The sequence below is a fragment of the Terrapene carolina genome, unplaced genomic scaffold (assembly GCF_002925995.2).
Source record: "Terrapene carolina triunguis isolate 2854851 unplaced genomic scaffold, T_m_triunguis-2.0 Scaffold232, whole genome shotgun sequence".
Lineage (NCBI taxonomy): Eukaryota > Metazoa > Chordata > Testudines > Emydidae > Terrapene > Terrapene triunguis.
The window spans coordinates 7,501,955-7,519,536 of NW_020664583.1; the positions used below are offsets into that span (position 1 = coordinate 7,501,955).

At 39.1% G+C, this 17,582-nt stretch overlaps 2 protein-coding genes across 7 annotated transcripts in view; one reads left to right on the forward strand and one right to left on the reverse strand.

Moving 5' to 3' along the window:
• GNL3 (G protein nucleolar 3) overlaps positions 1-1,720 on the reverse strand; it is a 19,053-nt gene extending 17,333 nt beyond the window's left edge. The window contains exons 1-2 of the mRNA XM_024195702.2: positions 1,607-1,720; positions 551-609 (exon numbers count right to left, since the gene is read on the reverse strand). Coding sequence (XP_024051470.1) covers positions 551-609; positions 1,607-1,619 — 72 coding nt within the window. The 5' untranslated portion in view covers positions 1,620-1,720. The remainder of the gene's footprint in view (positions 1-550; positions 610-1,606) is intronic.
• Positions 1,721-1,864: 144 nt separating this feature from the next.
• PBRM1 (polybromo 1) overlaps positions 1,865-17,582 on the forward strand; it is an 81,530-nt gene continuing 65,812 nt past the window's right edge. For all 6 annotated transcript variants that reach the window (XM_024195696.1, XM_024195698.1, XM_024195699.1 and 3 more), the window contains exons 1-9: positions 1,865-1,898; positions 6,527-6,682; positions 8,059-8,156; positions 8,923-9,070; positions 10,480-10,623; positions 11,472-11,588; positions 12,507-12,575; positions 13,447-13,545; positions 14,702-14,787. In XM_024195696.1, the coding sequence (XP_024051464.1) occupies positions 6,542-6,682; positions 8,059-8,156; positions 8,923-9,070; positions 10,480-10,623; positions 11,472-11,588; positions 12,507-12,575; positions 13,447-13,545; positions 14,702-14,787 (902 nt within the window). In that variant the 5' untranslated portion in view covers positions 1,865-1,898; positions 6,527-6,541. The remainder of the gene's footprint in view (positions 1,899-6,526; positions 6,683-8,058; positions 8,157-8,922; positions 9,071-10,479; positions 10,624-11,471; positions 11,589-12,506; positions 12,576-13,446; positions 13,546-14,701; positions 14,788-17,582) is intronic.

Below are 17,582 nucleotides of genomic sequence, written 5' to 3' on the forward strand. Positions count from 1 at the left end.
GCAACATTCATTTTCTATTTTTATGCCTGTTCATTCAAACAGAAGAAACACCAACAACTTTGAAATAATACGAAATAAAAGCATGTCTGATATCAGAGTAATGAGGATGCTCTGGGCAAGTTAATGCTACCCTAATTTGCATACAAGGTGCTTAGATGCCATAGTGCATTAGAAATATCTTAGATAAACTGATGAGCAAAATGACAAAAGTTATGTATGGAATGGGTGGTTCACAGCTGGGCCTCAACTTGGCTGGCTATTACTGCAATATAAATGTTAAACAGAAATAATACCACACTCCAAAAGCATTTTGGTCATTAGCACACCTACATTTAGTTATGCTTTAAACAGAAATGGGTTCTACTCAAAACTTTACATCCAAACCCCACCCAAATTTGGATCCAGAGCTGAACTTTACAGTTTGAGCCAGTTGCTAGTTTTTAAGCACCACGAAAACCATACATTTACATAATCTATAATTAGGGCTGAAATATATCCAAGTGTCCCTTTAATATGAATGCTTAATAGCAAATTCGGCATTGAGACCTACCTTTTTCTGGATTTTATATCGTTTATGGCAGGTCATGCGCTTACTAGCCTTCTTCAACTCTGAAAACATCAATATGGGTTATAATCAGGCAGACTGGATACACTTTCCAAATACAACTCTTATGAGCAATACCTGTGTGGAAGCCACAGATGCAGAGCTTAGCAAATAATTTTTTTGGTTCAGGGTCAGAACTGAAAAATCAGAAGAAAAATCGATTTAAACCAAAACCATTTTTTCCCAAAAAAATTGTTGAATTGAAAACACACACAAAAATTAAATTGACCAAAAATACTTCAGTTGACTCAAAAAGAATTTTTGTCCCAGCTTTTTGTTTTAATTTAGTCACTTTGGGGTGTTTTTCACTCAATTTGTGTTTTATTTTTTAAATTGGCCAAATTTGAATTTAAAATGCTGTTTTGAAACAAAACGCTTCAAACTTTTAGAAACCAAAAGGTAGAAACAAAAAGTTTTGACTTTTTTATTAAAAACAAAAATCGTCAGTTTTTCCTGGGCCCAAACTATTTGTTGAAATGGGGCAGAATTTGTGTCACAGCACTAAGGGGAAAAAAATCTTTTGACCCTTCCCCCAAAATTATGAGTTGGAAAAAAACTCGCTCAGCTCAACCCAGATCCCCATCTCGGCCCCGATCCTGCAAAGGCTATAGGCCTGTGTGAACACGTGAAGTTAAGCAGAGCCCAGCGCGGGCCCAAGTCTCTGCAGGATCAGCAAGGCCTCAGCAGCACATTCCAGGGCTGGAGCCCCAGGCTCGGAGGGGAACAGAGGAGAGGCGGCAAACCGGGGTGGCCCCACCCGCCCAGGGCAGGACCGCTGTCACTCCCCCCAGGCCCGTAGGGGGCTCTCCTTGCCCCCGGCAGCTCAGAAAAAGCCCCCCAACCCCACGGACAGCGAAGGGGGGAGGGGAGCTGTGCTAGCGCCTCAGGCTCGATCGCGACAGGGAAGCGCCCGCTGCCCCCCTCCCCGCTCGTGGGGCCCAGCGGCACTATCCACCGCTGGCCACCCCACCCCGGTCCCGCCCGCCCCTCGCGCGCACTCACTGGGCCTCCTCATGGCGGCGGCTGCTCCGGGCGCCGCTCTCCCCACGTGGAGGCCGCTGAGGCGACTAGGGGAAGGCCGGTCCCGCGAGGAGACACTGCCGTAAAGCAGGCCGGTCCCGCGGCTTAAGCGGTGTCGCGCTGGCGGGCTCGCTTGGCGGCTGGGCGGGCTTTGCGGCAGCGACAGACTCGGCAGTGAGGAGGAGCGGCCGGAATAGCAGCAGCGGTGGCGGCGGTGCGGGCGGCGGGGGGCGAGCGCGGCCGCGGCTGTCGGAGGCGGAGCGGGGCCGGCTGGGTAAGCGCTGGCTGCCGGCCCGGCGGCTCGGAGCGGGCAGCTGGGCTGCGGAAGCCAAGAGGCCGCCGCTTCCCTTTGTGTGTCCGCTGCGCTCCTAGTGGGGAGACAGCGCCCCCAGCGTGGGGGTGCCCTGCCCGGGGCCCGCCCCAGACCCGTGCCCCGGACCCTTCCGGCGGCGTGGGAGCTGATCCCCTGTTCCCATCCTCATCCCTGCCACCCCCACCCCTCCGAGGCACCAGTTCCCCTTCGCCTCGCCTCCGGGGCACTGATCCTCCCTCGGTGAGGCTGGTGGTGTTAGCCCTTTTACATCTGGGGGAAACTGAGGCACGGAATGGGGAAGCGGCTTGTCAAAGCAATCAACTCATTGAGTCGATGTTGGAGCTGGGAACAGATACAAGGAGTCCTGACTTCCGGGCCCTAACTCTGACCTTGGGCACATTACTCATATTTTATTCATAGCACCTAGGTTCTCCAGTCGAGGAGCATGGCCTTTTGTACTGAAAGTATCATAGAAATGTAAGGGTGGAAGGGCCCTCAAGTCATCAAGTCCAGCCCCCCATGCTTGTCCAACCTGTTCTTAAAAACCTCCAGTGATGGTGATTCCACAACCTCCCTTGGTAACCTTTTCTAGTGGTTGACTAACTTTATCACTAGAAAGGTTTTCCTAATATCTAACGTAAATCTCCCTTGCTGCAAACTAAGCTGATTACTTCTTGTCCTGCCGTCAGTGGACATGGAGAACAATTGATCACAGTTCTTTTTATAACAACCTTTTACATATTTGAAGACTGTGATCATGACTCCCGCCCACCCATCTCTTCTCTTGACTAAATATGCCCAATTATTTCAGCCTTTCCTAAGAAAGGGACAAAAGACTGTTTCTGTCCCAGAGAATTTGCAGCTAAGAGGGTGGAACACACCTCAGGGTAGGTAGGAATGATAGACAAATCCATGTGCATGACATTTTTACAAATCAAAATATAGAAAGCGAATGATGTAATATATACGCTCTTCCTCAGTTTTTCCACCTGTAAAGTACTGGGTGCATAATTAATGATTGTACAATACTTGAAGATGTGTATGTATCTATACACAAATATTTTATTATATTTATAGGGCCATAAATAGACCCAGTCCTCCCTTTCTTACCAAAAGAGCCTCGCAAAATTTGCTAGAAAATGTATTTCTTTATACCATTAGTAATATTTAAACTAGAAGCAGACCTGTATTACACCCAGTAGTTGATCAAATAAGCAGTCACATTATCTGTCCCTTGTCCATTACCCCTTCAAAGATTAATGAAAAAATAAACATGTGTATTTAACTTTGCTAACTTTATCCTTTTACAGTTCATTATTCCCTCCATCCACTTTTCCTCATATGTTTCAGGCCAGTTTCAGGATTCATTTATCAGTAATCATATAGATGAAATATATCATAAATTTTTCAGTCATTTTGTGACATTTGCCAATTATCTGAGAAATATTTCTACAGACATGTGGAGGATACCCACAGTGCAAACAATTAGTTTTTCTTGACACCTGTGTAACTTTCCTGGTTGGTTATTTTTAAAGGGATGCAGAAAGGTAAATGCTTGTTAAAACCCAATTGGCTTGTTTTAAGTAAATTGTCTCGAATATGTGTAAAAGCTCGACTCTTTCAAGGAGATTAGACATTATACTATGTTGACGGGTCCTTAATAGATTACAAGAAAAAAATGTTTATTGACATATCTTCAGGAGATGTGGCAATGAGTAACCTGTCATGTTTTAGGAGTCAAGAGAGGTCTCTCACTGAGTAGCTGTAGAAGAAGGTATTATAAGAGATCTGACTTTTTAAGAGTTGCTGTAAAGGTTATGAAAAATGTTCAAGATTTAAAGCAATTTCTCATGTGAGTGCTGCAGAAACACTGTTCTCAGGTCCTGTGTGAATTGTCTGAATAGCTCTCAAGGCCTTCTCTACTTCACACAAGGAGTGAAAGTGTTTGTAGGTAGGGAGATTGTTGGTACCCCAGAAGGCACCATGAGACATCAGTTCCTTTAAGAAGAGAGCAATATTTTCTACAACTAAATATAAGGTATTGTTTTGAGATCAATAACTTGATTATCTTACTGAATTTGGGTATATGATGGTGTCCAAACCTTGATATAGGTTTTACATATACCTAAGTTTTACAGGGAGATAAAGCTCTGAAGTCCTTAAATGAAGTACCTATTAAAACTTAATATGCTCTTAAACTTCCTCTGTAAGAGCATGTGCAGTGTAAAAACACATAGGACAAATTTGTCATTTGGTTAACACAGGGATCAGCATCCTTTGGCACGTGGCTCGCCAGGGTAAGCACCCTGGCGGGCCGGGCCGGTTTGTTTACCTGCCGCGTCCGCAGGTTCGGCTGATCGCGGCTCCCACCGGACGCGGTTCACCGCTCCAGGGCTTCCTGCCACCCCCATTGGCCTGGAGCGAACTGCGGCCAGTGGGAGCCACAATCGGCCGAACCTGCGGATGCGGCAGGTAAACAAACCTGGCGGGCCGCGGGTCAAAGGTGGCTGATCCCTGGGTTAACAAGTTGTCTTCCATGTCTTTTGGTTCTGGTTCCAAAAGTAAATTAGTGCATACCAGATAGGTAAGACTAATTTTATTTTCTGGTTGTTTTTTTTTTATACAGTTCTGTATATGTGGATGGGATTTGTTAGAAAATCAGTCTTAAAAGAGAAACTGGCATTGATAAGGTATAGCTATTCTGTTAACAAAATTCAGCTTTATATTTTATATCCTGGTTGATATACAAGCTTGGTTTTGATAGAAGTGTTTTTCAACAAGCAAACTGATGTATTTGTTGCACAATCTTATATTGGTAAACTTTATCATGTAATAGGATATGTGGCTGAAGTTTTATGAACAGGGGCTAAATGTTTAGTAAGGAAGGCTACTGTTCAGTAAAGAGAGCCATAAAACTCCTCTGAAGTTGTTTCTTGATGATGTGGGCCATTGCTAAAGAATCTTATTACTTTTTGAGAATTTAAAACTTTTTTTTATTTATACATTCACTGTGCTGCTTCTCCACTCCCATCAGTTTACAGTGTTGCAGCTCTCTCTTCTTTTACATTCAGACTGGCAGTAAAATCTGTGATGTGTCAGCAGGGCCTTTAGGAAAAAGCAAACAGTTTGTTTAAAAAATCTAGAAAAATGTCTTATTTTCTGTGCAGAAAAAATACTCTATGTGGAAGTTTGTTTTTGTTAAGAACAAATCCAAAAAATACTAATCTGTGTTCCTCTCCTCCCCTACCTTTCCTCCCTCCTCACTATTTTTCTTGAATTCTGTCTATCCACTCTCTCCTTTTTACCCTTCCCCTCTATTTTTCTCTCCTTTTTCAGTTTAGACTGTACTAACACCATTGCTGAATTGACACTTGTAGAGTCTTACCTTCTCCCAGTATCTTAACTTGGCCAACAGACACTATGAGGAGATTGGCTTTTCGAGGTGCTGGTTGTACTCTGGTAAATCTAGTACATTATTGATCATATATGCATCATCCTCCACTACCTTGACTTTTTTTTTTTTTTTAATCCTGGCCATAATGAATCCCCCCTCATATTCATTCAACTTATTTAAGTGTTTGCTGGTAATTAATTCTGTTCCTAGAATATGAAAAAGATACCCTAATGTAGTTATGCCAGGCTGCTGCACCATTTAAAAACAACACATACAAGAAAAAATGCCTTGATTCTATTAGAAAATGGGAGGAGATCTGGGGAGTCTCTAGTCTGTACCCATTCAGTCTTTAGTCTTTGAGACTCCCAATAATAGTGCCAGTAGAGAGAAGTCTTTGTGACACTGATACCTTGCCACTAGAAATTGAGCTAGGTCCGCCAGCTTCTTTCATAAACCACTCAGTAGTGGTTGGATGGTTATTAATTTCAGTCACTATTTACTTTAGTAAATTCAAACCCGTGGCTGAGAGGAGACAAACACTCTTGCATTGCCAGTTACTTGAGCTATCCAGTCTACACTGATTTTAGCATTGGAGAGAGAATGGGAGGGCTTGAGAACATAACAAAATGTAACCGGGTTACAGCCCAAACCCCTTTTGGTGTGATCCCAGGACTAGATATTAAGCAGTAGTTGTGGTTTTTACTTGTCAGTGCAGACTCTTAATTACATCAAGAGTGTTGTTTGTTTTTTGCCTTTGGATGTGGGATGGAGTACTTGTCAATCAGAATCACCAAATTATCTCTTGTTTGAACTAGTTCATCTGCTATGACAAAAGTTCTTATTTTATTATCATGTATGGAATGACAAGTCACAAGCATTGATGGGTGATTTAAGAAAGCATACTGGTAAGTGTTGTTAGATACATTTTCATCACCCTATAAGAGTCCAAGGCACTCTGATGTTATGGGGATGCATGGCAGTATAAAACTGGAGGATTGATTGGATTATCAGGTAAACTATCAAAGACATAAGCAGTGTTTTAGCTATATGATTTCATGAGGTAATAATACATAACTAAATCTCAGTGAACCATCTTGAATACATATACCCTAAAGAACTGGAAGTTTAATGCTCACTCTCATCAGAGAGATTGGATGCAAAGCCATAAGTTTAAGAACATCTTTCTTTATTATAGAAGAAGTTGGATTCCATGGGTTCCAAGCGACGAAGGGCTACTTCTCCTTCCAGCAGCATCAGTGGAGGAGATTTTGATGATGGTCACCATTCAACAAATATACCAGGCCCAAGCCGGAAAAGAAGGAGACTTTCAAATCTCCCAACTGTAGATCCTGTAAGTACCATTGTAATATCTACCCGTTCTGTGTTATTGCATAAATCCAAATGTGGAATACCTTTTGAAATTGCTTTAAGCAAACATTTGCAAAAAATATATATATATATATATTTAGTGAGAATATTTAAGATAAGGGTACAACATAGTGTTCTATGGATATTTTCTGGAGTTGCAAAGTCTTCTTCCAGGCTTTCCCCCATGGGACGGTGTTCTACATTTGTAGGGAACCCTGAGGAACAGCTTCTGTTTCCTTTGCTATATTGTGCACTTTCCTGGCCTGAGCTCTAATTTTGAATGATGTGGGCAAGTTACGACTTCCTCCTGAGACCAGCATCACTGATTCTACACTGGCTGTAGAGCAGGGATATCAAACTCATTCTGTGGAGATGTCTGAGTTACATTTTTAATTATGGTGTGTGGGCTGGGGCATAAATTTGGACTACGTATCTCCTTCAGTCCATTAGTTCTCCCACTGATGTCAATACAAGATTTGTACAAAGAGCAAAAGGTAGAATATTGCCTTTCCGTGTAGTACCTAAAGTTCTATTATTTGTTCAGTACCTTATTCATCCCTGGCCCATGAAAATATGTTCATCTTTAGGACCATCCCAATTGATGTCCTTTTTCTCTTCCTTACTCATTCTCCTTTAGCTGCTTTTCTTTTTTCTTCACTGTCTTTGTATTTCTCGTCTTATCTTCCCATTGCATCTGCTTCCTTGTAGCAGTTCCTGATTTCTATACCTTATGGCTTTCACTTCCTCCCCATCCTCCTTCCATCTGCTAAAATGATTAGCAAAGAAATAGTAAATGCTGACATTTGAAGTGCCATCCTTAGGCATTAGTTAGCCTAAGAGAGATTAACTGTGAAACATTGGAGTCCACATTTCCTTATTTATTGTTTTTGGTGTCTTCTTGAGTCTGTAGTCAACACTGTGTTGGTTTATATTTGGGAAGTTTCCTTTGCAACCACAAGGGCTAGAAAACTCCCTTTAATAAAGAAAAAACACACAAATCTGGGTATGCCATAGTACTATATTAATACATCAAATGGGCTGGGTGTTTAATACCCTACTATAGAGCAACTTATGGTGTGACACTCCTCTCCCCCCATCTTCCTACTCTAACCAAGGCTTGGGCATAAATCCACACCCCTGAGAGACGTAGCTATGCTGACCTAAGGCCTTGTGCAGACAGAATTCTTCCATTGGCCTAACTACTGTTTCTCGGGGAAGTGGATTACCTACGTTGACAGGAGAACCACTCCTGTTGGCATAGGTAGTGTCTACACTGTAGCATTTCAAGTGCAGACATACCCTAAATTTGTTGCCTCCTTAGCATTTCCATTGTTTTACTGGATTGTTCTTGCCTTTTAGATTGCTGTGTGCCATGAACTGTACAACACAATCAGAGATTACAAAGATGAACAGGGCAGGCTCCTATGTGAGCTTTTCATTAGGGCACCAAAACGAAGGTGAGGAGATGGCTTTGATTGGTAACAATCTTAGGTATGAGAGCTAGTCCTGGAACAAATGGATTTTGAGAAATAGCTCATCTGTGTAAAAGTTGCAAAACGTGTGCATTAAATATGCAACAAGCTTGCATTAGTCTTTTGATCTTTATATTTGATAGCATGCCCCTTTGAACAACTGTGACACAGGTGCCTGTGTTCAGGCAGAAAAGTAAATGTTTGATTTGATATGAAACCTAGAATATAAAGCCTTCCTGATGTTGAGATCTGTTTGACTGTAAAATTGTCTCCAAAGATGGAGGAGTAAAATACTAAAAATATATCCTAGGGAACAATCCATAACTGACTTTTGGGATTGGAGTAGGTGAAGTGATAGACTATTTCTGTCTGTAATTTTTTTATAGATTTAAGATAAATTTTAAAATACACCTCTACCTCAATATAACGCTGTCCTTGGGAGCCAAAAAATTTTACCGCGTCATAGGTGAAACCGCGTTATATTGAACTTGCTTTGATCCACCGGAGTGCGCAGCACTGCTTCACCGCGTTATATCCGAATTCATGTTATATCGGGTCGCGTTATATCGAGGTAGCGGTGTATGTGCTAATTCATTTATATTAAGGTTGTTTGTAAATTTGAGCTATTTAAGTTGTAGCAAAAACATACAAGAAACATTTCTGAATTAGTCTTAAATTTGTGCAAAGTTAAATACTGTAGGGTTCGCTTTCAGTGCTCAAACTCTAATGTCTTTACTTATTGTTACAACAGAAATCAGCCAGACTACTATGAAGTGGTTTCTCAGCCTATTGATTTAATGAAAATCCAACAGAAACTAAAAATGGAGGAGTATGATGATGTGAACCTACTGACTGCTGACTTTCAGCTACTATTTAACAATGCAAAGGCTTACTATAAGGTGAGGAAGCTTCATTTAAAGGCCCAAATTCATATATTCTGACAATAGCAGGTCTGTGTGCTTTTAGAAGATACAGCCAGTTTCATATGTAAGAGACCATTATGGTAATATACATCTGTTCCAGTACTACAGTGGTTCCAAAACTTTTCTGGAGTGTGGACCAGATCTTAATACAGAGATTACCTCATATGCCTCCCCCTCTCTCTTTCCTAATCATGTAGCATCCCTGCTCAACTACAGCAATTTCTTCCATGGAAAAATATTAGGAAAGTATGTCTTTTTAGGTGTCTCATGTGATGTGTGTTTTCCTTGGGAAAAACATTAAAGAGCACAAGTAGAATCCTGAACTCAGTACTGAGCAGGCAAGTAAAGGACGAACAGATTTAAAGTATTTTATCAATACACTTCCCATTTAATGAATTGGTCATTCTGAATGATTAGATCAAGTTAAATATAGAAAAACAAATATATAATATTTTTTGTTTTTTGAAAGAAAAGAGCAAAAGTAGTGGGATGATTTCATCTCTCACTTCCATCAATTCTTTCTCTCAGCTGGAAACAAGCAGGAGAGCTAAGATCACTGGTAAACAAGTGGTTTGCTAACCATCAATGGTGTGCAGGACACTCATTTAGAATCTCTGCAGTATTATACTCTGTTTAAAAAAACAGTAGTTACGCACTTATATAAATCAGAGGTGATCGAAGCTCACTTTGAATGCTGGGGGCGGGGAGAGGGCGAGTATCAGGGCAGAATAGGGAAGTTGGGGTGTCTCTCTTTCTGGGGGTAGCTTCTTCTGGCCTAATCACCCTGGTTCCTACGTGCTCCTTGGCTGAGACTCAGTCAGAGGTTGCTTGTGTCGGGGCAGGGCTCAGTCAGAGACAGCTCAAGCCGAGGCTCAGGGTTAGAGAGCTGAGTGTGACGTGGGGGGGGAAACTGAGGACATAGATCAGCACTAGCTCCCCTCATCCCTCTGGTTCTGCTGCCCCAGATATGAATGGTACACTTTAGATGTTAATGGGTTTTATTAAGGTTATCTTTAAATAATTTTGTTAGCATCTTTCCTAAAATTTAATGAAAAAGTGTGTTTCAGAATCTTAAAAAATAAAATGTTTTCCTGTATTTCTTGCATTGAAAGTATCAATATCTTGTGGCAGAGATGGGATAAAAGAAATCCAAAACTTTAGGTAATTTACCCTAGATTGGCAGTAATGTCCTTAAGTGTGGTGGAGGCTATCTATTTTAATTCATAATACCATTCCTGACATCACTGTGTTGAAGAATTACACAGCCAGTAATTGCTGTGTTTTCTATTATTTAATATATTTCACTTCAGAATGCTCAGAATTTTAACAACACTTTTAAAATAACAGATAGCAATAATGTTGTGCTGTTTGGTTCATTCTCACAGCCAGATTCTCCTGAATATAAAGCTGCCTGCAAACTTTGGGATTTGTATATGCGCACAAAGAATGAGTTTGTTCAGAAAGGTGATGCTGAGGAGGAGGAGGAAGAGGATGAAGGGCATGACAATCAAGGGGCAATATCTGAAGTAGTAAGTAGGAAGCATTGCATTTATAGTTTGCTTGTGAAATTAAGAGGTGTGTGAAAACTGGGCTTTCAGAATAAGGTTAAACTCAATTTATGGAGGGACATCGGTCGATGTGTGGTTATTAAACTGGGCCAAAACAGGTTATGGGACATGTGTACATATAAATTAAGTCACTAGATTATGTTCTGATATACTGTTTAAGGGTTCTTACACATACATAGAAAATGGTAATGGTTTCAGTACTCTCTATGTAAGTATTTATACCTTTGCATATGTTTGTGTACATATTAGTGAATTCTTAAGAAATAAATATTTAGGAGATGATCAGTGATAAAACCACTGTATATGTGGTTCTATTTTAGTCAAAGTTTATAATAAATATGACCTCTTGTAACTTGCATGATCTGAGGCCCAGTGCAAGAAAATCTGGGTCCCCATGAGAACACTTTCAGATGAGACAGCCGTATGGTCAACACCATGGTGTTATTCTCAGACTTGTTGTTCTTTGTAATGCCTTAAACCAGGGACTTAGGCTAGAGCTATGCCTGCAAATCTCAGCTAGTACTGCATGACATTACAATGCATATTTTTATTTAACTCTGAAAAATGGATCTGTGCATGAAATGTGTATGTGACATTCAGACTTATTCACGTGCCTTACTAAATGCATAACCATAGTACTATGTCTTGAAAAGTTGCACACATCTTTATAGCTGCTGTTTTCATCTTCTTTTCCTTGAAAAAGAATGTTGATACATTTACACTGAAAATTTTACAGGGGCCATTAGAAGCTTTTATAAAATTGAAATCTTTCTCATCAAAGCTTTTTGTAACTTCATTTCCTGTACCAGTCTTCTCCAAGCTACTTGAAAGAGATTCTTGAACAGCTGCTTGAAGCTGTAGCCATAGCCACCAACCCATCAGGACGTCTCATAAGTGAGCTGTTTCAGAAGCTTCCCTCTAAAGTGGTGAGTAGTGAAATGAAGTCATTTGTGTTCTATGTTTGGTATCTGGAAAATGGTATAACTGATACTGTGGGCTGACTGTGAGACTAACAGTCAAGTGAACAAAAATAAATAAAAATACTTTAAGCACTACCAAGTCATAATATTTTGCTTTTCAGTGGAAATTGCCCCCTTATGCCTGTTTACTGAAGAAACCATTATCTGTTTAATCAGATAACGTACAATAACATTTTAACACTGAGAGCAAACTATGAGGGGTGTGTATAATGTCTAATAGCTATCAATGTTAAAACGTTGTTACACATTATCAGATAAAGGTCATGTTATAAAATCATTGCTTCTTTCTGAGGAAATAGTTTTTTTTCATATCACTTTGGTGGAATGATGAAGTATTTCATTTTTCTTAATTGGCTGTAAGGGCTGCTTATTGTTTTAGCAGCTTTCTGCTGGTGGAAAGGTGTTTATGGATCAACCCTAAAATAATCTTTTTACTAATCTAACTTTTGTTTTGAAGTCATTTACAGCTCAATTCAGAGTGAGTGTAACTCCACTTAGTTTGAATTTCATCTTAGTGTAAGGGATCTACTCTGTGAATGAGATCATTAGCTCATTTGGTGAATCTATATAAATAAACCCTTTCAAATGTTGTTAATAAGCGAGATTAGTTACATGAGCAATGTATATTATCTTAATGATATGGAGAAAGTAAACAATTTTGGTTAAGAGAATAAACCTTAATCAATACTGAATTTGTACATAATCTTTCAGCTGTTTTGTGGTGGTAATCTGTCTTCTCAGCTGCCTTTGGTAATAGGCCATCAAATATAAGTGGTTATTTAATACTGATTTTTATTAAGTGTTTCCCTTGTGAATTATATGTGTCAGTGTACAACCATAGATGTATCATTTTTTGTTTTCTAGCAATATCCTGACTATTATGCAATAATTAAGGAGCCCATAGATCTTAAGACTATTGCCCAGAGGATACAGGTACAGTATGATCATGTTAATGAGCTGTATATTGTAATTTTCGAAAAATAAGCTTTTTAAAGTTTAGAGGCAAAAGTTTATGTAGATCAGTAGTAAGTGTAATTTTTGCCAGTAAATTAAGAAACTGAAAACTATACTGCTCTGAGGTTCAGGACTGGCTATAGTCAATCCTGGACTAGTGTGCCAAAAGTAGTCACAGTTTAAGGTTCAGTGTCTTAAACCACTAGTAGTTGATATGAATGAAATGCCAGTTACCGTGAGTTCTTGGCCATGTACTAGTATAAAGTAGTAATTTCTGGCCAGGGCAAATTGAGATATTTAAGTTTAGATTAGTGTCATTCTCATTACCATCTTGCTTTCTCCCACTCATCCTTTCCTATTCTTATTTGGTTTTAGCTAGCTGTTATCCTGAATTCCTAGAGCTAGAAATTGGTGATCCATACTACCTTATTCAAATCTAATTTTTAAAATGAAGTATTAGTCTCTAATTCCAGAATTTTGTGAAATACCAACTGCTAATGCATACTGAACTTGAAGTGGAGGATAGAGATGAGTTAAAATGGTAATCCAAATGATGTGTTTTAAAGTTTGCTTAAAATAATTTTGGAGTCAGTGCATTGTTCATTTAGTTTGTCGGATCTGTCACTGACCGAGAAAATAACTTTTATATTTGTATCTCCTTTATGATTTTCTTTTCTTTTTTTCCCCAATGAATTATTCAAGTTTGTTTATATGCTGCATAAAGAAATGTCTTTATTCGGTGTGAACTACCTTTTACTTTCCAGTGTTTTGCATTTTCTTTCTTCATGTGACAGGATAAAAAGGATCAGTTATTATCTAAAGAGTAAATGCTCTGTTTTTTGTTCTGCAGAATGGAAGTTATAAAAGCATTCATGCAATGGCCAAGGATGTAGATCTTTTAGCAAAGAATGCCAAAACCTATAATGAGCCTGGATCTCAAGTATTCAAGGTTATTTTCAGATTATTTTTTTTGACGATTAAGTCAGGGTTCAATCTTTTTATTATATTACATATTTTTAAATTATTAAAATGGTATTTTGTGTGTTATAAGGTTCTAAAGCATTTCTAATTTATCTGGAAATACTAAAAAGGATATTGTCGACTAACTTCTATGCCTTTTATTGTTAGTAACTCCCTCTTAGAAGTTTGAAACGTATATTCTTTCCCTGTTGACTGTTCTTTTCTGTTTGCCAACTATAAATTTCTCCCTTCCAATTTTATTTCAAACGGGACATTAATCAGCCTGGTTTCTTATAGGAATAAAGGATGGCTCGCTGGCTATTAGGTTAGAAATGCCTAGAATTCCTGGCATTACAGATTCAAATCATGGCACTTGACTGTCTGTTCATTATCACAGAACATTTGAATTCTGTGCAGTTTAGTGTAGGGAGGTCTGAGGTATAAAGCCTGAAAGAATGGAGGTCCTGCCTCCTTTGCATGGATATTAAAGATCCTGTTCTATCTTTTGTAAGAGTATGCGTGCATCATATGGCCAAAACTCACTCTTATCTCTTCCTCACCACTTCCTTTTCTCTCTAAATTGACCAGCATGCTGTGAGCATATTTTCTACCTACCTACCTTCCTGTACCTAAAAGTGAATGAATTTCAGTGGTGAAGTGATTCCTGCATATCTTTAACTTTTGGGATGAAGGGCACTACATGTATGTAACATTCTAAGGGTAAAATCTATTGTTATAAGAGTAGAGGTGGATAGAATGCTAAGGCAGGCTAGCTATGACACCAATCATTTTCCAGTGGAGAGAAGAAAAACAAACCCACTCATTCTAATGTATTATTGGTGTGTGTGTGCACGCGTAAGTCATGGATTTTTTTTTTTTTTTAAGGATGTTGCAAAGAAGTGCCACAGACACTAGCCACCGTTTTATTCCCTTTTATTTAACCATTGAAAGTCTCCTTTCAAGTTAGATTTTGCTACAGACTTCTGACACTGGGCAAAGTCGCTCTCTATCAAGAAAATATGTAACCCTAACTTTTGTTCTTTTCACACTATTTTAAATCTGTATAGTTATATCTATAAAATTAGAGTAAATCCTTGACTCAGTCTCATTTTTCTAAAATGGAGTATTCTTATTTCAATTAACAGGATGCAAATGCTATTAAAAAAATATTTAATATGAAAAAAGCTGAAATTGAACATAATGAACTGGCCAAGTCAAGTCTTCGAATCAGGTACTGCAAGTAAAAAAAATAAAAAAGAAATGCTGTTTGAGGTCTGGTTTATATGTATTTACTGATATTTAGTTCCTTAATTTTGCCCCCCAAAAAACAAAAACCAGATAAAATTAACTTGCTTGTTGTTGCTTTAAATCTTAAAAACCACTGAAGTAAATTTTTGAAGGTAACTGCTGAAATATACTGTGTAGGTGATATATTCCTACTCTTAAGATATATTTGGCACTGAAATATAGAGGGCCTGTAGGAGCCTCTAAAGCTAAAGTTTCAGCCAGCTTCTATTCTATGTGTTTAACGGGTAGAAACAGAAAAGCTGGAACAAGGAGCAGAGGCTCAGATCCTCAAAGATATTTAGGTATTGGACTCCCACTGAGGTCAAATACATTTTGAGGATCTAGGTGAGAGTGCCCTTCTTCATAAGAGTTGCTGGATGGCTAAGGGCCTCTGATGTATCCTGGAGGCCTGCAAAGAATTAGGGGGACCAAGGATTCATTTTTTGCACGAGCCCAAAATATTTCTTGGGAGGGAGCAGGGAAACAGCCCAAAATTCATTCATTCAGATGCCCAGCAATCATTTGGAGGAAAGCCCAGGATTTAGTGTAACTCTTTGTATGTGAAAATCTATTTTAATTGTAATAAGGGGCAGAATTGTGTGCGGGTAGGGACAGAATTGACTTGTTGGTGATGGAGTGAAGTTTTGGAAATGTAAATTAAATGGATATGGCTTGTGGGAGAGGGGGTAGTGCAGGTATTTGTCATTTGGGCTATAGGGTTGGTCTTGAACAAATAGGTGTTGAGAGATTTTTTTTTTCTTCAGGCCCTGTTATTTCCTTCCTGAAATCACATTAATTGGAAAAAGCTTTTTCCTCCTGCACAAATCCTCACTCTTCAAAATATCAGTGTGGACATTTTAAGCACATTTCTTATCTCAAACTATATCTCGACAGATCCAGATCTCTCATACGTTTCACTTGATATCATTGGCACTTCTCAAAGCTGGTATTAAATACTTGCCAGGGTGAATTATATTCTTTATCAGAAAAGCTAAGTGACATCTTCCAAATGAGCACATGAATTAACCTCCTTGGCAGAAAGGGAACTTCTTTAGATATTTTGGAAAGGACCTACTTGGAGTATGTATCCTTTTCAGAAATAAATCTCTCCTCTTCTGAAGCGGTTTTTGTGATAGGATAGAGAACTCCACTAACATCCTTACATTAAAGGCATTACAGTTAACTTAAATATTTGTCTTAAAATGTTTTACCTTCTGTTACAAATAACACCTAAGATTAGTGTAAATTAAAGAGATTAGAAAACTATACACTTTTTACCGTTTACTTGGTGCTTTTGACAATACTTTGAGTGTATAGTCAATTTTTACTGTGTCTTCTGTTTAATGAGTCAGTTTCCCGTGTTTGCATAAATCTTTCATATAGCAACAGCAGGGAGGAAAAACTTTACAAAACAAGAAAATGTGATGTAAAATCACAAAAATTGGCAGAGGTGTTCATGTGCAGGAGTAATTCTTGAAACTTTTTTAAACATTTCTTTAAAAAATGGACTCGATTACAAATTGATGGTGTCCTCTCTAAAGTCTGCAGTGTCGGGGCCTAAATGAGCTATAGTAAACACCTAGCACGTGTGTAGTTCCACTGAGGTCAGTAGGTCTACATCTATGCTTAAGGATTTTCAGGATCAGGGCCTAAATGGTGACTCGCTGACTTCATTAGGAGTAAAGGGGGAATCAGGACCTTGCAAGGTTGGGTACTGTACTTAATTTTGAGGCTGTGACTGCTCGTATCTTAACAGTAACGCTTTTTGTGCGAAGACGGCTGACAAATAATTATATTAGTATTTGTTAGTTGAATTCCTCTCTCTCGTACTGCCAACTCCTTCTCTATCCCTTAGTTATCTTATTCTGTAAGGTTCTTTTAATATTTTACCTTGTTTGTGAAACTTTTATGTAGTTGTGTAGGGCCACAAGTTGCCTTTGTGTCCAGAATAATTTGACAGCTCTCATCTTGATTTTTATACCTTTTAAAAAATTCTTTTTAAAAACTTTTTTACCTCAAGCAGGCAAAAAAAAACCCCACTCTTAAACAAAAATAAAATTCCCCAGACACCTCATAGTCAATTTGAAGAAGAGAAAAGCTTAATTAAAAAAAAAAATCCTTCCTTCTACCCTGAAGACTGCTATTGGCTGCTGTCAAGCACAAACCTGTTGTTTCAGATCCCTTTTAACTTATTAAACTCCAGATGATCATCTAGTTTTTTTTTTTAAATACATGACTTCTTAATTCTTCCACCTCATCTGGGAGTCCTTCACCTATACGCTATTTTTAGCAAAATACCTCCTTAAATTATTCTAGCCTATTTTTCCTCTTAATTTTAAAAAGCTTAATTTTATAATAACTCTTTGCTAATTTAAATACTCTAATCATCATGTCAAGAATAATCCCAATTTTGTGACTTTATCAAGATGCACATCCTTCATTCCATTCACAATCATAAATTGCCCCTTTGTAGTGCACTTTTCTGTCTTTCTTCAGATAATATGACCAATGTACAACAGTGTCCACAACATAATTTAATATGCTTTATTAAGTTAGGGTTACCATATTTAAAAAATAAAAAAAGAGGACACTCCACGGGGCCCTGGCCCCGCCCCAACTCCGCCCCTTTCCCGCCCCAACCCCGCCCATTCTCCGCCCCTTCCCCAAAGTCCCCGCCCTAACTCCCCCTCCTCCCTCCCAGCCACGCGAAAAGGGCTGCCCGAGCGCTACCGGCTTCAC